The sequence below is a fragment of the Scomber scombrus genome, chromosome 5 (genome assembly GCF_963691925.1).
Source record: "Scomber scombrus chromosome 5, fScoSco1.1, whole genome shotgun sequence".
NCBI lineage: Eukaryota > Metazoa > Chordata > Actinopteri > Scombriformes > Scombridae > Scomber > Scomber scombrus.
The window spans coordinates 27,858,300-27,884,639 of record NC_084974.1 but is presented as its reverse complement, the minus strand read 5'-3'; the positions used below and the strand labels follow the sequence as shown (position 1 = coordinate 27,884,639).

The 26,340-nt window shown below is 40.5% G+C and overlaps 1 protein-coding gene across 2 annotated transcripts; it reads right to left on the bottom strand.

Annotated features, from left to right (window-relative positions):
- Window positions 1-476: 476 nt before the first annotated feature.
- Window positions 477-24,374, bottom strand: brwd1 (bromodomain and WD repeat domain containing 1). Of its 2 annotated transcripts, none has more exons than XM_062419823.1 (44): window positions 24,129-24,374; window positions 23,956-24,014; window positions 23,795-23,824; window positions 23,518-23,577; window positions 22,125-22,275; window positions 21,784-21,882; window positions 20,531-20,691; window positions 20,083-20,304; window positions 19,600-19,700; window positions 18,375-18,445; window positions 18,106-18,206; window positions 17,907-17,947; window positions 17,681-17,782; window positions 15,200-15,353; window positions 14,957-15,091; window positions 14,448-14,576; window positions 14,126-14,274; window positions 13,785-13,861; window positions 13,395-13,625; window positions 13,088-13,271; window positions 12,766-12,856; window positions 12,486-12,596; window positions 12,297-12,367; window positions 11,818-12,043; window positions 11,527-11,643; window positions 10,767-10,874; window positions 10,361-10,485; window positions 9,881-9,963; window positions 9,400-9,511; window positions 8,712-8,773; window positions 8,125-8,280; window positions 7,852-7,972; window positions 7,555-7,680; window positions 7,400-7,466; window positions 7,062-7,112; window positions 6,672-6,797; window positions 6,406-6,558; window positions 6,039-6,199; window positions 4,907-5,079; window positions 4,389-4,517; window positions 4,091-4,288; window positions 3,591-3,914; window positions 3,220-3,408; window positions 477-3,106 (listed from the first exon to the last, which is right to left on the bottom strand). In XM_062419823.1, exons 1-44 carry the CDS (start codon window positions 24,163-24,165, stop codon window positions 1,650-1,652), a joined length of 6,831 nt encoding a protein of 2,276 aa, XP_062275807.1. In that variant the 5' UTR covers window positions 24,166-24,374; the 3' UTR covers window positions 477-1,649. The 2 variants fall into 2 exon arrangements, with proteins under 2 accessions (XP_062275807.1, XP_062275806.1); XM_062419822.1 differs by having other exon boundaries at window positions 12,474-12,596; window positions 24,129-24,373.
- Between the last annotated feature and the right edge of the window lie 1,966 nt (window positions 24,375-26,340).

The following is a 26,340-nucleotide window of genomic DNA, read 5'->3' as shown; positions in this document are numbered from 1 at the left end:
TTTTCACACAGGCCCTGTATCAGTATCTACTTTTACACATTGGTACCATGCTTACATGGAACAAACTCTTAAATGGAAGAATATAGTTTATTTTATGTTATGAACTCAACTTAGAGTTAATAAGTAATTATCTAATTTATTCCCAGTAAACCAGGATAAAGTCCCCTTTTCAAGAAAACAAGTGCATTAAGAACACACTGGGCATGGCAGAGGAAAGTTATTCCTTAGTATATTCTGAATTAAAATATATTAATATAATTTAGTCCATATTGTATTTAGTTTTTGTGATGAGTATTGGTCAATAACATGTCAGACTAATGACTGCAGGTGACTTATAATAATATTAGAGATATTAGAAGCATGAACAGCCCATTAAAAACTATTGCTACATATCAAAATAACTGATTGTGTTACATAATAAGCAGAAAGCTCGTGTTCGTGATGACAACGACTGAGTCAAACACAGAATGCACCTTGAAATTATGTCTTTATTAATAGGAGGAATAACTCATTCATTGCACTCCACAACCACATTGCATTAATAGTTTTCCTGTGAGATCTGTTTATTAAAGGTGTAGTACGAAAAACATTAAGCAAAATGTCATAAAGCGACTGTATTTAGAAACCTCCCCAGAAACCAAACTAAACCATGTGACTGGCAAAAATGTTTTAAGTCAACTCTGAAAAAGAATTTAATACTGAAAGTAGGTAACACAGGACAACAATAACAAGTCTTCCCAATATGAGAAATCACAGCATTTCTGCAATAAGTACAGGTTATTGTACTTGGCAAAAAAGTACCAATTTGTGACATATGGCAAGACAATGCAGTTATTAAATGTAAAAAAAGAAAGAAAATAAAAATAAAAAACTTCAAATTTAAATAAACGCTTTGCTACTGACTGAGCGCCAAACCTCTCATTCTCCATCACATATTTACATCTATTCACTAGAATACAACACAAAACTAACCCAAAAAAAATAAACAAAACAAAAAGAAAAAGTATGGGGAAAATATTCATATTTGTTCATTTGGCTCATATCAACTCAATACAGTCAAGCATTAAGTGTGTGGATTTACAGAGGAGTGCTGTAGTCAAAAGTCTGAACATGGATTCGTTTTGTCCCAGTGAGTGTGTGCTTGGACATCTGCCGACCTGGAATTGTTTCTTGTCCTTACACCTTAGCTCAAAAAACAACTGCATGTCTGAGACTACAGTAAACTTAGTTGACCCCTGAGTTTCTAATGCAAAACTAGTGTATGAAATACCTCATTACAGTGTATCTTAGTGCAAGCCAGCAATATGCTTGATTAAACAGGAGGTATATTAGATAGCACCCAAAGCTGACAAGATTCCCCAGAATGGTTACTCTGCTGGCCAAATCACAACAAGCAGTATGGGAGGTGGAGTTTTGCTCTGTATCCTTGTGAAAACCAGCAGTTTCAAAATGCTTGAATTTGTGTTACATTTATAAACATTGTTTTTCATAGAAAATATAAATATCCCTGAATGAAACAGATTCACAGCATTTTTCTCTCGAGGACTCCAGTGCTACTACCATAACGTGGCCATCAAGTGTCTCTACTGTCTCCAGTTAATGCCTCTCCGTCTTTCCTCTAAAGCCTGTAGTTCCAGCCGCCAAGTCCTTCATTCACTGTCGTGATAAGATACCGTCCGCTTGCCCCGGTTACGGGTGTTCACGCGTGTCTTCTTCTGTGATTTGCTTTCCTCCTCGACACTGTCCTCCTCCTCCTCGTCTGAGGCGGCCTGTCGACGGCGCTGCCTTAGCTGGCGGCCGGCAGTCCTCTCGCCGATCGCGGACCGTCTGAGACCTCTCCTCTTTGGACTGCTGTGAGACCCTGAGCTGGCAAATGAGTTTTCAGAGGCTGAAGACAACTGCTCGCTTTCTGAGTCGGAGCTGTGATTGCTGCTGCTGTAGCTCTCCTTTCGCTTGTGTTTCGGCCGCCTCTCATTCTTCTTCCCCCTCCTCGTCCTCGTGCAACTGACGTCTTCCTCCTCCTCCTCCTCGCTGGAATCAGATTGGGATGCGGTGTCTTCCTCGTTGCTCTCCTCTTGTTTGGATTCCCGTTTGGAGGAGCCTGACTTGCTTTTTTTATTGCTCTTGGGCACTGGATCTTTCTTTACACCGTCCTCTGCATCTTCAGAGTCTGAGGTGTAAATTCGTTTCCGCTTGGAAGACGTCTGATTCCTGCTTTCATTAGGAGAGCTTCTTTTAGACTCTCTTTTATTACACCTGTCTTCCTTAGCAACCGTGGCTGTTTTGTTACCGTTCCGCTGTTTGGCTTGGCTCGCAGAGGCAGAGTCTTCCTCCGAAAGGGAGTTGTCACTGATGTATTTCTTTTTCGGCAGGGCTCGGAGGCGCGGCCGTCTGCTAGGTGTCTTGTCCGAATTATCCGACTCTTCGTCTGATGAGCCAGTGGAGCGTTTTCTCCACGACTTCCTCTTGGGTTTGTACTCTTGCTCAGAGCTCTCTGAAGCGGAGGTTACACCACGAGACCGTTTAGATTTGCTTTTGTTGCTCATTGACTTCTTTGTCTTCACCTCCAATTCATCACTGGAGCGATCGCTTTGAACCTCGCGCTCCTTGTCTTTTTTCAGTTTTTTCTTGCGTAGTCCAGATCTCTTTGGAGTATCACTAAGTTCCTCCGACTCTGCTCCATCCAGTTTATTAGTTGAGGCAGATTTTTGTTGATCTTGGCTTTTCGACGATGAAACTCGACTCTTTTTCTTTGAGTCCTTGTGGATCGCGTCTTCCACATTTCTCCCATTTTGGTGCAAGTGTTTCTGTGAATTATGGTCTTTGTCCTCTTCATCCGAGCTTTCAGGCGGTTTGTGTCGTGTGTTCCTGCGTTCAGTGTCCTTTACCTCCTCCTCCTCCTCCTCCTCCTCCTCTTCCTCGCTTGTAATCCTATTTTTCCTGGCTGGAGTGGTTGCTGTGCTTCTGGAGGGTTTCTGAGACACAGCTGTCTGTTCCTCCTCCTCCTCATCGGCTTCTCCAGAACTCTCCTCTGCAGCTTCCTCCTGTTCAGAGTTGCTGTCAGACTTGTGTTTTGCACTGTGTCCGTTCATGTGGGACGAAGTATCTGCAGAGGAAGGGAGGATAAAGTCCAACTGATTACAGCAACTTTCATTAGAATTTTAAGGAAAATGTCAACTACAAATTGAACCGAATACAACTCATATGAACATTTCATACCATTTCCCTTGGTCTTTGCTGCTGTTTTTGATGTCTTCCGTTTGGTGGACTTCGTGTCTCCATTCTGCTGATTCTGTGAGGAGGATGAAGCATCACTGTCATTGCCCTCCTCCTCCTCCTCTTCCTCCTCTTCCTCCTCCTCATCTTCGTCCTTTGATTCTCCAGCTGACTCCTTTTTATTCCGAGACGCTAAAAAGTAAAAAAAACACATGTAGAGTTACATAAAAACACAACTTTCAAAAGCTCAAATGCAAATACATTTTGTATCCTTTTAAGGATGTAAAGGGACTGTTTATATGTGCATGGTCTGTGAGCAATACATCTGTACAAAAAGTACAAAAAGAAGCATTTTCCGCCAAGTTTCCGCCTACCCCGTGTTGATGGCTCTTCGTCGGAATCTGAGCTGCTCTCGAGCACTGCGGTGCGTTTGCTGATCCGGGGTGCATTGCAGAGACGGCTGCTGTTCCTTCTCGGCTTCTCCTCCTCCTCCTCTTCCTCGTAGTCTTCATCGGACGCTTCGAGCAGTTTGATCTTGTTGACGGCCGCCCTCGCAGTCTTTCTCTTGAGTGACCTGCGTCCTGTGATTTCCTCTTCTCTGTCAGAGCCCTGGGACGTGGCTCTGTCAGAGTCCTGGTGGCGACGTCTCTCCCTGCGAGACGACCTGCTGCCGTGACCGTTCATTTCTGCTCTGCCCTCTGAAAACAAGCCACGTATAGAGGATGTTAACAAGGTTGGTGGAAATGCCAGCCTCCAACAATGATGCAAAGATAAACATACCTGTATACATAACATCCACTGTAATTAGTCTTGTACTACTTCTACTACATACTTATTAAAACACTTTGGGTTTAAAAGATGTCAGTATGTTTACCAGTCCGTTTCCTGTCTGCAGCAGCACTGTTCCTGGTCAGCCGGGTGCTGCCGCTCTTCTTCGCCCTGCTGGGGTAGCGACGACCTGAAGACTGGGAAGACATCTCACCATCTTCTCCCTCTTCACCTTCACTGTCAAATTCCTCTTCTTCTTCGTCGTCGTCGTCGTCGTCATCCTCTTCACTGTCACTCTCAGCAACTGGCAACGAGAGCATATCCAGGATTATAATTTAACAAGCCTTTTTTTTTAATAACCACATTACTACTGCTTTTCTTCTTATCTATAACACAATCCTGACCTTTTTTCCTCTTCTTGGCACTGCTGCCTCTTGTAACTCTGGCTTTCTGTCTACGTTGTTGTTGCCTTGAGGAACCTGGACGTTTCTCCTCCTCCTCCGACTCACTCAGCTCGCTCTCACTGTCAGACTCTGAAGTAGAAGAAATGTCAGAATGCGTTAACATTTTAATTTCCTCTTACTGTGACACAGAAAACTTCCTCCCACTTCAGGCTTTATTTCCTAAAACATTCTTACCATCACAGTCAGTCAGTAATTAGTTCAGTCAGATACAATGCTTCACTTATTTATACCTGCAAGCTATCAGACTTCACAGGTTTTTAAACTTCAGCAAAACACTAAAATGTTTCTATTGAACAGTAACTCATTAGGGAACATTGACATCCTCACACTTTTCCAGTTTTTAAACTACAACAAAAATAGTGCAGAAAACAGTGAGGTTAGCATGAAGGTAGTGTGCCATATTTAGGTTATGAACAGACAGAAAATGACTTATCGGGATGGCAAAGTTTAATTTGTACCTGGTGTTGATGAAGCAGCCTTGGAGCCGGACTCATCCTCCGAGGAGCTGTGACCTGAGCTGCTGTTTCGACGACTCCTGGTCCGCTCTGGAACAGACACTTTGGCTGAGGTAGATTTGGTCACTGACGTCGACTCCACTTTTTCCTGAGTTTTGTGAGCAGCCCTCTTTTGACTTGTGAAAAAAAGAACACAACGTGTAATGAGTGACTTGAACAGGTACAATAATTAACATCTGCAATCGTACAAGTTTTGAATGAAATCTGGTTGCTTTTCTTTCCATTTATAATGTTTAAATTTTAATTTTCAACTAAAGTGCCCAGAGTTGGGCACTTAGTATTTATACTATATATACTATATCCAATATAGTATCATATGACAATAATAACAGTAATAAAATAAGACAACCCCACCCCCAAGATTATCTAGAATAAGAATGAGGCAATGTGTCTAGAAGTCAGGCATTATTTTTCGTGCAACGGGCAACTAGTGTTATGTTGTTTGAGCATAATTAAAGTCAGAAAGGGTCTCAAGGTCTTACAGAATTTCTCATAGCAACTGACTGAGAAGCATGTCATCTCTAAGTTAAGACAGGACATTATGTCTTGAAGCCACTGACTAAGTGTAAGCAGGGCAGCATCATCCCATTAAAGCAAAAGTGCACGTCTGACAAAGGGTGAGTAATGCGGAACAGAGCTACCAGAGGGTCCGGTTCTAAATTCTGCTCTAAGATGTTGGATAGTGTATGAAGTCGGTCTCTGCAGAATGTTTCTAATAGAGGGCACTGACAGTACATGTGGATAAGTGTGGGTGATATCAGGACCTTGGACATGTGGGCCCTATGAACTACCTTAGAGAGTGTCTTTCATAATGTGAGGATTTGTGTGTTAATATAAGGTTGAATAGCATTGGTCAGCCGATAGTGTTTGCCCTACACCATGATCCTAAGCTGTTTTAAGAGGTCGGCTTATCAGAATAAAAACTTTTCTGTACAATGTTGACAATGCACCTTTAAATAGAGGGTCAAAAGAAAGAAATGAGTCAACAGGGTTAGTGTCAGGTTCTTCTTTAGCCAGATTTTAACAGGTGACCTTTAGAGCAGGTGAGCTGAGGAGAGACAGAACTATAACAGACCTTGTTGAACCAGCTGACTGATCCTGTTGTTGCATTTTCTTTCTGAACCTCTGGCTGCGACGGAGCCTCTCGCTGCACTTGATGGCAGTTTTGTACTCAGATATGACTGTTCTGATTCGCTCCTCGAAGAAGGCGGAGAGCCGCAAGGTCATACTGTAAATCTGGGACAAAACAGATGAGTCAGGGAAGCTAAAACATCGACTGCGAAGTCAAAATATAAATGACTAATAATAATATTCAATCTAAAATCGGAACCCTGAGAAGGTTAAAATAGATCAACTCAAACCATTATAATTATATGGTTATGTCCTAGACTGGCGGGCAGTTATTCTAAAATTTCTTCCACAGACTTAAATGACTCTCCTACCTTGGAGCGTTTATTGGGTGTGTAGGCTTTAGCATTCGCAAATATTAGCCGAGTGTCTTTGCAGACCTCTACAGGGTTTTCATAATGGTCTTCCTCCAGATTCCTTTTCACTGTGCCAAAGTCCATTGGTGTATCAATGATGTCATGGTAGTCCTGCACACAAAACAAGCTTTTGACTCAATGTTTACCAAAACAAAACACAAAACATATCCCTTGCTGATGTTGCTTAGTTGATAGCAAGACCTTAGTGCGCTGTGTTAACTTACTGGGTAGTTCTGAGGATCCACAGGCTGTCTGAACGGTTCAGAGTCCTCACACTCAAATATGTAGTTGAGCAGATTCTTGCACTGTTCCTTCCAGGAGTCTCTGTCTGGCGGCACCTCCACAGAGCGCTGGCAATATCAATCAAGAAGACGTGAAGATTATGACACATAACACATCCTGTCTATTCATTGCTAAATCATGAACACTCAATCTCAAATTCTCATCCTTATCTTCCCATCCACATAAAAATATGACTAAGAGCAGAACTGATGACCTAAAGCACAAGTTCATAATCAATGCTTCTAAGTTCTTGCTTAAGGATGTCTTGTTTTTATAGTAATGTCAAAATCCTTTATATGCAACATTATATATTATAAATCCTCTCTATGTACCTGACGTAGTCTTTGTCCAGAGGAGGTTCCTGGTGCTTCTGCATCCTCTTCCTGTGGGCAATAATTCAATGTTTTAACCAAATCATCAAATCATCATCCATTTACGAGGAAAGCCACATATGACTGAAACTGTAACTGCTTATGTGCAAGTTAGAGCCTCTTTCAGTCCACTCTTTTATTTATGTGTCAAATTCAATTAAAGACATTGTAACTTTGAGTTAAATGACTAGATAGTTCATTTCTCTGCAGGTTAAACTAATATGTCACAATTTAACAGCAGTATATGATAAATTGAACAGACATTATAATACTAAAGATTCAAGATTTGCGAGATGTACCTCATCATCTTCATCCATATCTTCCACAGCATTGTAAATCTCCATGATATCTGTGCAGCTTGGATTACTGGTAAGAGTAGCAAATATTCAACTTAAAAAGTGCATCATTATCATTTTTGGAAAACATTCTGGTCAAACAAACAAGAAGAACATACTTTACAAATTTCTGGAGGACGTTTGTGATCATTTTTGCAGAGTGGGCAATCTTGCTCCTTGGCTCGTTGAAAGTGCGGGCATTATGTGCAATGTATCTGGCATCCCAAATTAATGCTGAGAGGCGCCTGTGGACCATCAGAAGTGAGCAGACACATCATGAACCACACTAGGTATTTGTTATTAGAATTCAACAACAGAAGACAATCTGAGGACAGAGCTACATCAAGAGGTCAGTCGAGTAGCGTTGCCCTGTCATCATTAGGCAAGTGTACCAAGGAGAGATTATTGGGACTGACCTGTAGAATCTGTTCAAGAGTCGCAGTCTGATGGTGCCCAGGTCAGTGGGGTAAGCGATCACGGTGCAGTACGTGGGATACTGGACTAAGTCAACAGGACCAGAGAAGGGAGCTGCAATTTCTGTAGCAGAATTACACAGGAAGGTGAGTCAGTATAAAAGGGGAACAACTATTTTTAAAAAGGAACCTGCAGACACCATGATGCAAGTGAAAACTGAAAATGACAGTAATGAGGCACTCAGAGAGTTTAAGAATATGTTTTTGCATACACACCAACAGTGATGAGCTGGTCGATGCCGGCGATGATGCGTTCGCACTCCTCGTCCCTGCTCCTCTCCCCCCACTCCCCCTGCAGAGTCTTGTACATCAGCTCGCTCATCTCCTCTGCTGTCGCAGGGATGCCACCTCCCTCTGTCTCTGGCTGCTCGGCTGTACAGCAAACAGACTTGTTCAACATGTGCATCACACAGGGGTAGGTATTTTCAGTCCAGTCTTACGCAGGGAATAAAAACACAACACTCATTCTAATCTGAATTCTGACTAGAAAAGGGATATATAAATATATTCTCATCTCTTATCATGACCTCAACCTGCTCAAGAGCAAGTGAAGCATTCATCACAGGTGGGTAACAATAGTAAACCTCAAGATATTTCAATTAAAGTCAGAAATGTTGCTAAAGGAAAAGTTAGCTGATCACCAAAGTCAAGAGGATACATCATCTAGGAACCATGAATATTTGCAGACATTTTTAAGGAAATCCATCCAACAGTTACAGGTATTTTAGCAGTAGTCCAACTCAGTGACCGATACTGCAATCTGTAGAAGTACGCTGCTAGCACGGCTAAAAACTCTTGATTACCATCTTCTGGAATAGGTTCCACATCCCAAGGACTCAGCTTCTCAATTTCTCCGTTGTCCCATCTGATGAAAACATAAAATGAGTGTAAGACAAGCTGCCAGATTCAACTATTAAATTTAAACTAAGCACTTCACTTTGATTTTGAATCATTTTTACTAGAAAAACAACTACAAATATGTCGCTGTCATTAACAACAACACACAGAATCATTGACATGAAGTTCCATACACAGTTTAGCAGAGAGGAGACGAGTAAATGATCCGGCTCAATAGATCACTTATAAACACTGTCATGCCACTTAATGACCACTAGGGGACAATTGGCCAAGTCATGACCAACTGAATGTTAACTGTTAAAAATATAAACTAATAATAATCATAAAAAAATGTAGATTTAGCATCTGTAACAGTTCTGTGTTTAATGCTTGCTGCCATCTTTGAGACAGACGACTCAAAACTGGACAAATGAGGCGAAACTTGGGGGACGAAGAAGTGAATATTTTCACACTTTTCAACAATTTTCACTTAACTCACTGCTGTCTGGCACTGGATGGCTTTTATATACAAGCTGAAACAATGAAAGTATCAGAGGCAATATGTGCTAGAAAAGTGAAACTAACTGGCAGTAATAGCTGTTTCCAGCAGCACCGTATCTCCTGTGTTATCTTATTACATTTGTGGTTTCCCACCTGACTTTGAAGCACTGGAAGAGGCAGTCAGGGTATTCTGGCTGGTACGGCTCCTGACAGACGATGGTCCCAAACCACCAGGCATCATCTATCACTGAGCGGAACCTGTCGTCTGCACAGGAGAGAAGATTACCAAATTTAGCAGGAGGAGGAAGAAGAATGTGTGGCATCTATTTATGCAGGTGGCTGCACTGATGAAATACTTGAAACAGGATGAACAGAACCAATCAAAAGTTTGGACAAACTTTCTCATTCATGTGAATGGGGGGGGGTGTCCAAACTTTTGCCTCGTACCATACGTAAACCACATGATTTGTTTGTTTTGTTTATTGTTTGAAATCACTCTGGAATAAGAAGTAGTGATGTTGACATATCAAATTAAATCCTCTCTGTAGAATAATGCCCCCTAACTAGTGTACTTATTAAATGTTGACAGAGAGTTGTATTCACTAGGAAGCAGTAGAGTACCGGGCTTACTTACTTGGTTGCCAGTTTCTTCGGAGCGCCTCATCATAACTTTGCCTCAACACCAGGAAATCTATTACATCTGGCATGTCATGATACCTGCAGGATCAATCAGAGGCACTTTAATGGTGAAGTACAAGAAACAACTAAAAAATAAACAGAATATACTGCATTGCAAAAAACCAACAACCATTTATAATTTAAAAGCGGAGAGTTTATGATGATAATCTTTATGAAAACTAGGGCGATACACAACGAATCGATAATGAAATTCATTGCCAACACTTTTAATAATCGATTTTATCGATTTGTTGTTGCAGCCCTAATGGCCACCCAACCTTCATGCCAACAATCAATTCAAGGCATCTTTTTCCACATTGTGATTAAAATCTTAACTGCAAATGTCACCTTCATATTTGTTAGTTGTTGAGAAAAAGAAAAGCAGCAATATTTAATATGTTTTTCAGTAAAGAGCCAGTTAATGCAACTTGCTTACTTGACAGAAAACGACTTGTCTGAGATTTTGCCCGTGCCGTGGTCAATAAGAGTCAGCTTCAGGCAGCAGAGTGTTGGAGGACAGACTTCATACTTGATCCCAGTGATCTTCACAAACTCTTGGTCCTAAAAAATATGCAACAGACTTTCAGTTCAATTTAATTTTACATTTTGATTAACAAAATTTGAAACACACTTAGTAATTGTTTTAGCTGTGTTTACATTTGGTTAAAATTATCTCTATAATTTACATCATCTGGATTTGTAATCACCTGCTTTTCTCATGATCTGAGTCGAGACTTCATAAATCAAGAAACCTCCTTCACAATTGTGTAATTTTAAAAACAGAATTTTCATTATTATGTTAAGTTAGACCTGCGCTGTAACCCTGCTTATATTTGTCTTACCCGCAACTCCAATTTCTTCCATGGCTGTTTGTCCAAGTTGATGGGGTACAGTTCATTCCGGTTCACTGCCTCAACATAAGCCTCATGGCCCTGCCGGAAGTAGATGACCTGACAGACACAGAGATTTGTAAGTTAAGGGGGTGATAAGAAAGAGGATGATTATCATTATTATGATGCTTTGCTGCTACCACTGAAACATTTGTCAGAAGAGCTTAGTCTAAATCTCTACATCAGCTGCATATTTAGGAAAACATATCAGGACTTCCCATTCATTTATTTATTTATGGCATCCTGCCCAAATAAAACTCTGATATACTGCCTAAAAGACGCAGACACACATTCACTGACCCATTATCCCCTCATGGTGCATTCAAGTGCACAAAAGGTTGTTTAAAATGAGGAAGTTAATATTTTCGTTTTTTTCTTTATTGGAGCACTCTAAATAATTTGATGTTAAAATCATAAACCCCCTGGTTACATTTCTTCGTCTGTCTTTATTTGCAGTGAATTATATGTTTATCCATGTTTTTATTTCCTTTACATTTTCTCTGCTTCTGTTCTCAAATGTCTTTTGAGTAAGAATGAAGTTTCATCTTGTTGTAAAAAGAATCATGATCTCCCTGATTTTGAAAAAAGTCAAGGTAAAGGAACAAGCGTATAGCCTACTATGATTTATGTTCAAGAATTAAACAGAAGCTGGAGATAAAAATTGTTAAAACCAATATGTAAAAAAAAATAATGCTCTGATTATAACACATACCTCATCACCCATTTGGGGAACAAAAGGTGACTTCCTGGGAATGACATCAGTGATCCATGGTGACGGTCTGAACTCATTGGACACTTCTCTGTTGATGGATGGTCTGGCCTTTGGTCGCTGGTCAGGTCACCAAGATATAAAACGGTAAGTGAGTAAATGTGAACCGGGTTAAAAAGTGACAGAGTCTAAAGCAGAGTCTGAGCAATGACTACCCGGTGCAGACTCAGACGGTGACACAGCAGGTTTGTATTCACACATGCAGAGCAGGACATGCTGCGTTTACTGACTCACCCTGGGCGACTTGTTCTTTGCTTTCTTGGCCTTCTCTTTGCTTTTCTTCTCAGGATTTTCCTCCTCGTCACTCTGCTGCTTCTCCTCCTCTTCTTCATTCTCTTCCTCCTCCTCTTCCGAGCTGCTGAGCTGGCGCCGCACTCGTTTCCGTGAAGATAAGGGGGTCGAGGGCTGCAGGTTGATACCAGCGTCTGCCGTCCAGTCTGAGTACTCGCTGGAAGTGTGGCTGTCCAATCAAAAAAAAAACTCATGATTACTTTTTTAGGTCACATAAATGAAAACAAAAGCATTGGAAAAACTCCAAGTGTTAACCAACTTGTTTGAACCTGCTTGGGGTACCAGAAGGTTGAGTAATGCCACCTTAACAACACCACAAAGCTGTTGTAAAATCTAAATATTTCTCTTATCTGGTACTCCAAACATGTTCAAACAAGAATGACTCCTCACGAGTAACACTTGTCTATAAAACCTTTTTATACCTTGAGCTGTCACTATTCCACTCCTCCTCGTCATTTGAGGAGTCCAGGTCACTGCCATCCAATTCATTGTCCTGGACAGATGAAAAAAACAGAAACATTTAAAAATCCCCCTCCAAAAAAAGGTGCTTGTAAATGACATTTTTCCCCAACGTCACAGTAGAGTGGAGACTGTGATACCTCAGAGTGTACCTCCGAGCTCGCTGTCTCCTCTCCCTCTTCACACGACAAGTCGATGTAATCAAGCGTGTCGCCGCGGCCGTGTCCTCTCTTCGTACCGGAAGGTTCATCATCTGAATCATCCTGAGGTGACAGATGGAAATGACTCAACACCAGTGCAAAAATGTGTACAGAAACTGTTGTGAACAGGAGGAACCCCCCCCCCCCCCCCCAAAAAAAAAAAAAAAACACTGACAATTATTTTATCTGCCATTTAAGACTACAAAAATTGGCAATGTGATAAGAAACCTACTCGACAGCTGCTGTAGATAATGCGTCTCTTCTTTGCGTTGTACAGAAAAACCTCCTCATCACCTTTGGCGGTTCGGACATCCTCCTGGTACCTGGAATCAATTTCCATAGTGTTTTAGAACACAGAGGAATAAAAGCATAACTGAGAATGATCTAAAAATGGTTCACGTATCCATTATCTTACTTGAAATTAAAGCTTGTGAATATTTTCTACAATCTTTCCCTAACACAAATACATAAAACACTGGATTCTGTTGGTTGTGATCTAAATATTCATCAGAAATCATTTAGATGTCATATACAAATGTATTGTATGTATTTACCTGTAGCCGCTGGGTTGTAGTTCAGGCACCACCACCCTCCGTCTCCAGGCCTGCAGGTCTCTCTCAGTGGCCATCTGACTGCGAGGAGCATTCTGGTGCATCTGCCTGACACCCTCCACCTGTCCACTGCGGCGCAGACCCACATTAGGGGGAGACTGCACATCTGCTCGGTCGTTCACAGACACTGCAGTGACGGAAAAGAACAAATATTTATTTTAAAAAAACAACACACAACCAGCCTCCGACAGCTCATCAGATCAAAATGCCAGCTGAACGATCCAATGCAGTGCTGGTGGAGTGATGATACCTCTACGTGGTGTGCTTGGTGTAGGTGCTGGCGCTGGGCCCTGAGCCCCAGCTTGCCCTTCTGGTCCTGCTCCAGCCTCCGGTTCTGCCTCTGACCCTGGGATTTGCTGCCGGTCCTGCCGCTGCTGGAGCTGTCGGATGGCCTGGTCCAGAAGGCTGCCGCGTCTTATTGCAGCTTCCTCATGCTCTGAAGTCTGCTGGCTGATCACCTGCTCCACCACCTCTCCGTCACCTGAAGATGCGAACACGCAGGGAGAGCAAAAACATGAGGGTACGGGCAGTAGTAGGTCACACTGCTCAAACACGCGGCAGTTTAGAATACAAGTTTCTCGTGGCGTTTCATGGCGACATAATTATGTTTTAAAATCTAAATTAAAGCCTGCATCCTTACTAGTGGCAACGTATCCCAGCTGAGGAACCAGGTGTTCAGCAGCGATGTTCTCCCGCCCTGGAACAAGACGCTGGTACCTGAAAATCAGGGCAGGAAGAAAAAAATCTAAATATTGAACAAGTTCGTCGAGATATATTTGAAACTGAATACAGCTGTTGATTCTTTTGACAGATAATTTGTAGTTTTAAATTAAACAATGACCTAACTGTGAATATCTGATTTAAAACATGGATAATACTACAAAGCAGTAAAAACAGCTGGAGACCAACATAAAAAGATTAACATCAACTACATTACCCACAGTGATCATTGTGAAAGTGTAACTAAAAGGTCATGTCTACCTTGGTGGATGGGGGTTTCCATCCACGTCCACAAGGAAGGGTGGGGGCATGAGATGAGGCGCCTGCTGTGTCTGTTCATCCAGAACAAAACCATTGGTGTCCCGGATCAGCGGCCTGTAGTCTGTGTGGAAGAACACCTGGTCTGGAAGCTGCAGAGACCAAGAGGAAGAAAGATTCGACTTCATCCAGCTGCATGTGTTAGATTCACATTTTCAAATCACACAGTGAACCCTAAAACTGGCATTAATGCAGTTTTCACCTGACAACAACAATGAATTGTCTGAGTGAAGATTTAAAATGTACACGTGAGATTTATTCTTGCCTTCTCATAGGGCTTGGAACTGCCGAAGCCAAAGATGAGCAGATGGCCATGGGAGTCTGTGCAGGCGAAACGCTGACCATCAGGGGTGAATTTACCATCAAAAACGGCTCCGTGACCCTGACCCTCAATCTGAAAGAGAAACACAGAACAGTCCCCAGGTAAAGAAAATGAAGAGAAAAGGAGACAAACTAAGTACAAAGGCACATTTTTTAACAATAGCCAAAATGTTTTTTTCCCATTTAGGTTTTCAATACTCGTTCACAATTCATGTCCTTGGATGGGTTTTTCTTTTCAGATCGTGAGGTGCCTTGAAGTAGATTTTAATAAATATCACAATGCTTTTATACTTAATTTTCACGGTTTGTGCAGAGATAACAAAACGAATGCTGCAGTCAGACTCAATGCAAAATACACAGATAGAAGAAATCAGTGACGGGTTAAGGCTGAAAAACATTTAACAGCAAACTTCACGATCACTACTTGCTCATTATGGTGCAGTGCTGATGTACCATGTTAAAGTAGTGCTGTGTGTTTGTCCCTCGCAGCAGGTCCCATATGAAAACATTCCCGTCATGGCCGGCAGACAGGATGATCCTGGGGTCAAAGGGGTGCGGTTCCAGGACAAACACCTCAGCCTCGTGGCCCTGAGAACAACAACAACAAAGTCAGGTTAGTCTCTTCTTTAAGTGTCTTGAAGTAAACTGTTGCTTGTCATGTACGCTCAACAGAAGGACGACTTTGTGCACAATTACTTTAAGGATATGTAGCAGCTGTCCTGTGTAGGAGTTCCACACTTTGAGGAGATGGTTGTTAACGGCTGTGATGACTGTATTGTCATGGCGATCCCACGCTACCATGGTGACTTTGGGTTTGAAGTAGCTTTCCTCTTCACTCATTTGTTCAGCACTGAAAGAGAAAAAAACAAGAAAATACATATACATGATGCACTGCTTAAAATACATATCCAACTGTGATGCAGTCGCATGTTTACTGAAAACATGACAATTCTAGGAAAATCAGTGTTTCCTCTATAATCTCCCAACAGTGGTGCAGCGCCACTGCTAAATGATAAACGTCACTGCTGAAATTTCACATTGTACAAAATAATCCTGACAAACTCAAACTATATGTATTCTCTCCACTTCGAGGAGCTAACAGCCATTACTCCTCCTCCACACACACATAAATGGCTGATGGATAAAGTTTTACTCGAGTTGATGGTGCTTGTCACTTAAAGTGCAATAAAACCTTTGTGTGTTTAGCTTGGTTCTCCACCTATCCTAAAATGTGGCAAATTGTTGTGAAGTTATCTGCTGGCAAAGATTAACCAGCCACACCTGCAGCAGTGAATCACAGCCGCAGCAGAGAGAGGACAGAGGATACGATGAAAGACAATTGACTGATATCTGTGGTCTTCTATCTTTCTAAACTTCACTCATTATTTTTGTTTATTTTACTGACATGTTAGTAACAACGTTTCATATTCTGAATTTCTTTTTTAAAGAATATTTTAAAGACACAAAACAATTCTTCAGTAAAAAACAATAAAAGTAACAATTAAGAACTGGACCGATAATATCAAAAAAATCCCAACAGTACGCCTCCCTACAGCTGGATAGTGGCTACACCCTGAATATGGAATATGATATGGATCAATTCACTGTAAGCCTTCAAGACAAAGTTACTTCATCACTTTTTTTCTTGCTAATGTCCGAGTATACTGTGTAAAACTACAACCTGTTTTTATTTTATATATATATTTATTTATTATTGTAATAATAATGGTCCAAATTGATGTGAAAATCCGACAGGAAACACTGGAAATTAAGCCCACAAATATTCCCTTTGTTTCCTGTTCGGCTGAGCATGTTGCTACCTGTTCCTCCTCCACACAATTAATCTTTGTGCTTGTGTTTTCCATTTCATTTTGCTGAAGGAGATAAAGTTTCTAACACTGTTTCTGCTCAAAGAACATCTGCACTCTTCCCATTTTGTGCCATAAAGCAATCCAGCAGACGTCCCACAAAAATCTAATAATGAACAAACTGGATTCATTTAGTTTGATCTGATAATGACTTCTTCACCTAATGAGTGAGGAAAAGTAATTCCTCGTTTATTATTAGTGAGAAAACCTGCAGCAAAACTGGGTCATTCACAAAGCTGCTAATGTTTCTCATCACTGCTGAACATGAAAGTAAACTTGAGTGATACTGATCAAAGTTCTCTTTACGGTTTGTGGTTTTCACACTGCTGCAACGTGTACGTAGAGACATTAATGAAACTCTGTTTATTTATCTCTTGTGTCTGCCGTATGCTGCTGTAGCAACACACAACACATAAAAAGATGGTGAAAACAGTTGGTTAACATGCAGCTATGAAAAATGTTAATTATTTTTGTAATTTAAATTCGCTTTTAGTTTACAGCCTCTGGCAGTTAAAACAATTAGAAACTGCCACTGAGGCTCCTTCATGGTTCTTCTCAAGGCAGCCAGACAAGCTCTGAGTGGTAAACACTGTTTTTTTCTTGCACTAGAAAAAAAAAAGATGAAGGAAGCTGACAGTATGACTAAACTGATTACCACAACTTTGTCAGTCAAACATATCCAATGTGCATCTGCAAGTACAACAAGTTAACAAGCAGAATACAGAATAAGGAAGGAATATCTAACCTTTCTTGTTTGTTACATCCAAGTAACAAATATAACCCTTTTCAAATCAAACATACTGTAGCAAAGAGTTTCCACATCATGTTGCTATAACCAACAACGTCAATGCATCTTCTTGTCAGACTTTCATTTAAAAGCACAGCAGCAGAGAAAGGTTTTAGAAACCCACATTCATATATTGACATAAAAATCCCACATTGCTCAGCCCCTAGATGAAAGTGTCATCACATCCAGTTGGCTGCTTTACAAGCAGATGAGAGGGCGGTGCTTACAATCTGACAACTGAAAATAATAAATACATTCGGGCAAATGGATTTCTCAGCTGCAATCAGCACCTGGTTCACTTGGACGTTCTCCGACAGCTCTCTGATGCAGACCACAGAGCAAATGTTTGAGTTTAATTGAGCAAACCAAACAGATACTTTTTTATAGCAAATGGGGATTTGGGTCTTGTTTGCCAGTATTCTGCTGAATGTTCAGTGTACAGCTGATTCTCATGAAAAATGATGATTTTCTAAGGACACATCAAAGGAATGGACGCAAATCAACAACAAAGTTGGTTCTTACCCTGGAATTGTGGCAGACATGTTGAGCAGGATGCACCTCCACTGCTGGCGCTGATGGAGCTTCCAGATTCGCGCTGTTCCATCTCGACTTCCACTCACAAACCTGAGAAAAGACAGTAACAAATATCTTACACCAACGCTTTAAACAACACTTTTAATTCAGTCTTAATCTTTATGATAAATGCATGGTGCAGTGTTCAACTGAATATACAATCATGATATAATACCTTTCACCTGAGTGGCAAAATTGGATGCTGTCAACTTTGTCCTAGAGAGAGCAGAAATGAGGAGGATCTTCAGTAAGTAGACATTAAACTTTTGCTTCATGTGTTGCACCAGAATATGCAGCTAAAGGTTTAACATGAATATGTTCCCTATATGCACAGCATAATAAATAAGCTGCTCTTGAGAGGCCTGCGTTCTTACTGTGTGCTCATGGAGCTCTGATATCTTCTCTGGACTCCCGCTACCCAAGTAATATATCCTGATGACATCATCAGTACTTCCTGTTGCTAAGAAAATTCCACCTGAAAATAAATGTGAAAGAAAAAAAAATGAATTAAGTGTTTTACACAAAAAAATCAGAGAAGTTACAGTAATAATTGAGAAGCAGATTATATATAGATTAGTTTTAAAAAAACAAAACAAGGTTTACATGCAACAGAATGGTCTACAAGGGATTTTGGACTCATTACCTGGACTGAATGAGGAACACACAGTCTGAACTCCCGGCCTCGGTCGCTCTGTAAACTTGTGTGGCCGATCACTTAGGAGATATGATAAAAGGAGAAGTTTTAAAGTTTACTGACATGTCCAGGGCAACACCAACACACACAGTAAAAAAAGAGTAGGCTTCATCTGTTGATACTGTGTACTGCTTTTTATTTCTTTAAAAACAGTATTTCATTATATGGGAGCTCATAAGAATTTAAACTATTATCTTGAGCATTTGCCCATATTTGCATATGAAAATACGCCAACATCATCATTTACCCAAACATGCTAATTGACAACCAACAGTTCATTATACTTCCAAGTCTAACTTTTACATTTAGTAATTAGTGTTTAATTGACAGTTGTTGAAGGATAAGTCAACAAGTAAAGTTTCATCTGATTTAACTGATTCAATATGGCAGATGTGATTACAGTCAGGTTAGAGGATGGGTTTACATTCCTTTGCTAGATAAGTCTCATCAATACATTTCCAGGACAACAGAGATGACTTCACACACCTTATAGTTTGTCTGTTTTGAATATCTGATAAGTTCAGTTCTTTTATATTTGAACTGTGTTGCTAGTTTCTACACAAGGTGCTTGCAAGTTCAAGTTATCACGGGAAAGCAGGCTTTTTGCATGCAGCTACATTAGGGGCTGTATTAGCAATTTAATTTTAAAAAAGCAGTGAACCCAGTTTGGCTTGTCTTCCAGTGTTTGCTGAAGGCCAACCCCCATATTTCCATAAGGAAACCTGCCATCTTTAACTCCATTTACATAACAGCCAACAGCAGAGCATGTTACAGTGTTTACTAAGAGCCATGTCGGTCTAACTGATATACAAACAAACTGAACCCTGTTTTGTTTCAGTATACGCAATGGGGGCATTTCCTTTCAAATCCTCAATACACTGTTCGCAATCTTTTGCTTTTTTTTTTTTAAACAATGAACATTTTCTTGCTTACTTCTGGAATATTTATTAGTTCACAAAGTTTCGGTTTGTCCGACCTTCATCAGGTGGGCTGTTTTTGAAATTACATTTCCTCATAAATGGCCTCATATAACACAAAGTATTCATAGTGAACAAGATACTAACATTTGTTGCTGTTCATTTTGTTTATACATTTCTTTAAAAAAGGTACCACAACTGAATATTTGCGAGTTTCACAATTTCAAACACATACGTTTATTTGAACCAGCACTCACCTGAAGTTGATGTTGTTGACGTCCCACTGCCAGAAGCAGACTGTAGCATCAGTTCCAGTGGACAGCATGTAACGTTTTGAGCCCTTAGCAAACGGTGAGAACTGAAAACACGAGACGTTCACAGATCAGGCACCTGAATTATTCACATTATACTCAAGACATGCAATCTGCATAAACCGTCCCTTCCCGTCCTTACTGCCCTGTTCAAATCAAAGTCTGATCTTGAGCCAACATGCAAAAAATTTAATTTTATTCTCTCATGTACACTAAAAATCACAAGCACATTGCTTCCATGATATAAAACAAGATTCACTGGACCAGAATTACTTTTCTGTGGCTTCCATCCAGACAGTTTAATATGCTAACAGTTGACAAGTTGATGATGATGATATATCAACAGAAAAAAACTGTGCAGTTTATTTTGACTTCCATGATGTGGGACAGCCCTGTGTTTAAAGAGACAGAATAAGTGTGTTATGTTACCTGTAGGGAGGTAATGGGTCCGCTGTGCCCCTGCAGCACAGCCACAGGTGCACAGGTACGAAGGCACCATACACGGATGGTCTTGTCACAGCTTCCTGCGGCAATGAGCGTGTTCTCATAACTAACCGCCAAGTCCGTGATTTCTGCAGAGTGTCCTCGCAATGTTGAATGAAGCCTTCCATCAAACGAAGACCAAATCTTCACCAAACAGTCATCTGAGCCCTGACAAAATAAAAAATAAATCAGTTAAACGAGCCGGACAAAGCAGGTATACTGGCTGTATTCTACTTCAGCATACTTTTTTTTCTTTTTAAACTGAAGTGCAGCATTAATCTCCCACTGTGCTAATCAGAGCTTTTCAAAGAGCCATAACCAAATTCAAATTACTATGATTCAAACACATTAGGTAGAGGGTCCTTATTGAGTAGGGGGATATGTTGAATCTTACTGTAAAGATCCTGAGACCGGTGCGATCAAAGGCGATACAGTACACTGCAGACAGATGCCCCAGGATCCGCCTATGTAGCCGCATGTGCTCATAGTTGCTGACAGGATTGATGGAGCTGAAGCGATGTACTCCCGTCAGCTCTCTTCCTCGATGGATCTTCACTGTTGATGATGAGATACAAATCATCAGAATGTGGTGACGACATTAGTGGGCTGCAACAGGACTGGGATCGACACAAATACTTTGGGTGTGAGATAGAATTACTCTAATGTGGACAACAGTGGAGGGAGGTGTTATAATCATCACAGGATGAAATTAAACTTATGAAAATACAAGAGGCTGTTATTCTTGGGCTTAACTGCACATGTTGCGTTGTCTTCCAATAAACCCAATGTGCCATATAAAAGTTGAGTTTCTTTCTTTATATATCTTTTTATACATAACGTGTCAGTTACATAAATGTAGCAATGTCAATAGCAACGAAAAGAAACTGCCACCTCCAATTCAAACCTGAAATTCAAATCTGTAAACAATAATAATATCACAGCTGCTCTGAAGTCTGATGCATCTGGTTTATATCTGTTGCTAAGGGAAACGACAAAATATCAAAGAAACAAGAACACCGTCCATAATGTTTTTATCTACTTTAAGTATCACTGCCTCAAGCTGAAGCTGTTTAAGCATTTAATGAAGATCATTTGTAGTAAAGGTCTTCTGAAAAGGCAGCTTTATAACTTCAACAGCATTTTTTTAGTAAAGAAAATCCAAAAGACCTACATGTGGATTATTTTATTAGATCTACTAGGCAGGGAAGGACAGGCTTAAATAGAAACAATGGTAACCAGAATCTTTGCAGCACTGAAACAATCGAAATCCGCTCTGGACTCTGGATGAAATACTGGCTTATGTTCAATATAACTGACATCTTGAATACCATCACCACTGCAATGCAACAGGCCACATCCAGACTTGACCTGAGTCATTGCAGTAGACCAAACTCACTGTCAGCAATGGCCTTGTACCAAAATATATACAAATACAGGAACAGAGTAAAACATATGCCATTTAAGACTGTGTGAGAATTTGACTTTTCCCTGCTCTATTTCCTTGCTGCAGTTTATCCAATGATTCAATGACTTGTCAGCACACACATTACATACATGGTGAGTGGACAAAGGTAGCAAGCAATACCACGCCCAGAACAAGCATAATTTCCAGCACAAAACAGGAATATTGAGTGAGGCTTAACCTACCTAGAGGTGGCGGCTTCTTGCAGTTTGAAGGCCTCTCTGGTGGTCTGCCCCTGTGAAGGGCTGCATATGATGAAGCTTTAAACCGCACATTGTCGCAATCTGAAAACAAAATGGAAAGTTCTCAGGATTACTCAGCTGTTTACCAGCTGAATGTGGGAAACAAATGTAACAGTTTTGGCTATTGCACAAAGCCAGGGAACTATTCAAACCTTTATATTATGTAAAAGTCAGTCTAAGAGGGATGTATAATTTCCACTGCATAGACTCTATGGAGAAAAAAAAGCTTATCAGAGATGTCTTCCCCCCCAAAATACATAAGAGGCTCTTTAAAGATTGTGTACCTTTTGCGGTCCTAAGCATTGACTGCTTTCCAGAACCCAGGAGAGAGTGTACACCTGGGACACATGATGGCACTTCTTTGTCAAGAAGTGGTCCAATCTGCTTACATATCTGGAGCAAATGGTCTGGTGCAATATGTCTGTTGGCTGCAACCTGCCAGGGTAAACAAAGACAGATCAGGGATATGACACTGAAGACAGATTATGACACAGAGTAGCCTACATATCATTGCTGAAACAATTAGTTGATTAATGGATGGACTGAAAAATTACACAACTGTTTTAATGATAAGTAAGTCATTTATCAAGCCAAAAAGGCAATGCATTTGCTGGCAACCCCCTCTCAAAAGCAAAGACTTGCTACTCTTCTCTGTTTAGATCGTTGTAAATGACACACCCTTTAGTTGTGGACGGTTGGTTAGACAAGACAAGCAAGACATTGCTTTGGATTTTAAGTCCAAGAACTTGTGATGGGCATTTTTCACTATTTTCTTACATCTATAGGGACTATATAAAGTAAATAGATTAAATCAGAAAAATAAGTGACATCTATAATAAAAACTATATATTGAAAATTGTCATTAGTAGCAGCCCTAATACATATTTCATATATTTTTAAAGGAACCTTGTCCTATTAACAACATATAATAAAGATTTTCTCATAGGAGTTTGCTTTGTATATTTTTATGTGGAATAATACAGGGTTTATTCTGCAAGTTTTAGGTCGGAAAACCAAGTACAGTCCATTTAAAACAGTCTCATGTTTTAAAGTCAGCTACCAAGAAATCCGAACCATTTTGTTGCACGTGGCTCAATTTGAGACTTCAATGTACAGCAGACTATATTTCTAAACACCCTGATGTCTCTGATTGTAGTCGTATGATAATAATATATGATATTATCAGTAAGTTATTAGTGAGTAAATGTCTGACAGGGCAGTTGGTTGTTTCATGTGCTGTTCAGACAGGCGTGGCTTCTTATGCAAAAAAACTCTTTATCGACCAATCACAGCTAAGGGTCACATGCAAAATAACGCAGAGACAGCACATCTCGCGCTCTGATTGGCCAGCAGGGCGGTCTCGACGTCTCCAAGAGCTGAACTAGTACCCACCCTATCTGCAGTACAACAGTCGGGACTAAACAATATTACCGTAAACCCCTCTCTCCCCAAATACTTGCTTTCTGAGCCCATTTATCGCAGTTTTACTTTAAAAATTAAGACAGCGGGGACGAGTTGTGACCTTGTCAATCATCACGACTCAAGGATATCCAACGGTAATCCGGCAGGAAGAAGAACAAAGACCGTAAACAAGCACCGAGTCCCCCCCTCCCTGTCACAAGACAATAACAACCGTCCACAATGAAGTTAGCAGCACATATTAAAATATTATCTTACCACATCTTCATATGTTCTCGGGTGCTCGTTTCCCTGCCAGTCCAATCTGCCGGGTAAGACCTGTGTTTAAAAAAAAATAAAAATACTTTTGAATTAAAACAATAGAAAACCAACGGCAACCTGCACGTTATTTAGCCGGTTAAAAAAAACGGGAGTGATGTCAAACGAGTGAGACGTTGAGGAGGTATTAAAAAAGTCGGTTGAGTGAAACAAGTTTTATGCCAAGACTAGACGACTAGCAGCTAGCACATAACAAGCAAGCAGAAATGGTACACACCTGATATTCCTCCAACTCGCTCGCCAGGACCTGCAGTGGATTGATTAAAAGAGGTGAATCAGATTAACGTCGCCTCTATTAAGTGTTATTATCAACTAGCTAGTTAAACTAATTTCCGAAAAGACACAAGACACGGTGCCAGTCGAGGCATGCTAGCTCACCTCAGCCGCTCTCCGACACGGACCCGTTGTCAGAAAACGAGAAATCAAGTAGTAGAGCTCTGAAATTGAACAGAGGGGAAGTAAAATAGTGAGAAAAGCAGCCGGGAGATCAATTAACACCGGCGATATCGTTGTAAATTGAGCTATCAATTGGGTTTACTTGTGCTGCTTACCCGACTCAAGGAGCGAAATGTTCCGATTTTTGGCCATTGAAACGGACGTGATTTTTGGGAGAGGTGAAAAGAAATTTCAGGCTAACTTTGTGACTACAGAGAATATGATATATTTATTTAATTTCCGTTACACAGCTCTGACCCCCCTCCACGGTTGCTCCCGCTTTCTATTCAGCCTGTTTGCAGTCGCCATTGGAAGGATGAGGCCCTCAGCGATACGACTTACTTCCGCCACAGCGGAGCGCACACAGGAAAAAGGGGGTGGGGAGGAGGAGCTCTCTTCAACAAAAGACACACAAAAAAGTACACACGTTAGCCCCGGAGCCGAGCTGCAGCTGCTCTATCTCACTGCTACACTGGCTCTTAGTACGATTTACAAACTCTACCGTTTTAAATATAACGGAGAAAACTAATGTATGTGTTCAATGCAGTGCAACGTTAACACGCCCGGCCCCTCTGTACCGAGCAAGGTCGTGAAGTCTGCACATGACGTCATAGGCAATGAGTTGCCTTATCAATGTGATTGTAAACAACAAAAAATGGACTTTTCTCCCCCTGAAACCTCTGATTGAATATGTCTATATTTATGTATGTGTGTATTCCTCTTTTTTTTTAAACTGTTTTTTAATGTTTTCATTTTATTTTAAAAATCAGATTTGATTTCTTTATATGTGTTTTGGGAATATAATTGAAACTCTATTCAATGTGTTAAAAAGCAATGTATCCATAATGAAGACGTTATCCCCAACAACTTGAATTGTGCATCATATATATCCCATCAACATATTTATTTATTTCAAGATTTGTGGATTACAATAAGGATTACAATTCATAAAAAAGAATCTAAAGAATCTAATTTATGAATGTTAGTATATATAACTATTCTAGAAAAAAAATAATTTGACTCTCAAACCACTCAAACCAACCATTCAATTAAGCTGGAAGCCAAGGATGTACTATTAGTACTATAAGTGTTGTCCATCATTTGAACTTTACTGTACAACAGGCTGCCAAGTACGTTTTGATTATTTAACCCAACTACTCCTCTACCCTTACTCCTATCCCCCTACCCCTCTCTCTCCCCCTCCTCCCTCCACCAATCAACAGGGTACTGATACTTACACAGATAGAGCATAATTGCCTGGTAAAAAGATCATTTTAGTTAAATATTAAAGTTAATATCACATTAAATTGTGTGTGGTCATGCATCATTGAATTTTCTTAGCTGCAGTCGGGCCTGCCAGCCAGACTTTGCTTTTTTCCATGAGAGAAACATGGGAATCATCATTTAAAAGATGTACAGCAAGTAACTGTACCCACGTTAAATCTGAAAGGGTACTACTAATCTTCCCCCAAAATCCCAAAACTCCTGGAGGCTCCAATACTGTACAACATGTATAAAAGAGCTATGGGAACAAAATGAGCAACATGGGCACCAGTACCACCAGATATGCTGTGTGACCAAATTTCAAATGTTTATACTTGGTGATTTGGGTTTTTCAAAGCACCAGTCACATAATCCCAAATTGCATCCCAATCTAGGTTTTGTACCAATTCAGATACTTCCCTATCCCAAGCTTTCATTGCTGATGTGGGCATATGTTTATAGAAGTTTAGTTCTGCACTATTTGCACTCTGTACCCAACTTTTAAAAAAAAAAAGGTTGGTCTTTTAAATCTGACCCTTTTAAGGAAACCCCATAGGCCTCACAGGCTGACCTTACTCTGAAGTAGAAAAAATAGTTTTATTAGCATTATCTGAACACATTACACCTGTTCTTATATCTCTGCACTGGCTTCCCGTCAAAACTAGAATCAAGCTCTAAATGGCCTTGGATGACAGTATATAAAAAAAGATGGTCCTCAGGCAGCGGTCTTTTAACCATCTCATACTAACTGTGAAGCAGGAGGGGCTACCTTCTGTATTTTTGCCCCCAGTAGATGAAATGCCCTGCCTGAGGACCTGAGAGTCCCCCCACCACCACCACCACCACACACACACTTAACACTCTCAAAAGCAGGTGAGAACATTACTTTTCACAACAGTCTATGACGAAGTTATTGGTGTTGCTGGAACATGGGGTTTGAGGGAGGCAGTATGACAATTGCATAATCATTTAATGTAAAGCACATTGTGTTACCCTGCATATGACGTGCTATATATATAAAGTTTGACTTGACTTATATTGTTCTTGAAAGTAAATGATAGTGTT

Bases quoted from the DNA above. Each gene is read 5' to 3' on its own strand.
- brwd1 (XM_062419822.1), bottom strand. From the start codon at position 24,165: ATGGCCAAAAATCGGAACATTTCGCTCCTTGAGTCGG. The intron at 22,276-23,517 runs GTAAGATAATAT...TTACCCTGGCAG, and splicing joins CGAGAACATATGAAGATGTG to GTTGCAGCCAACAGACATAT. The intron at 15,092-15,199 runs GTAATTGTGCAC...TGTTGTTCTCAG, and splicing joins AGCTGCTACATATCCTTAAA to GGCCACGAGGCTGAGGTGTT.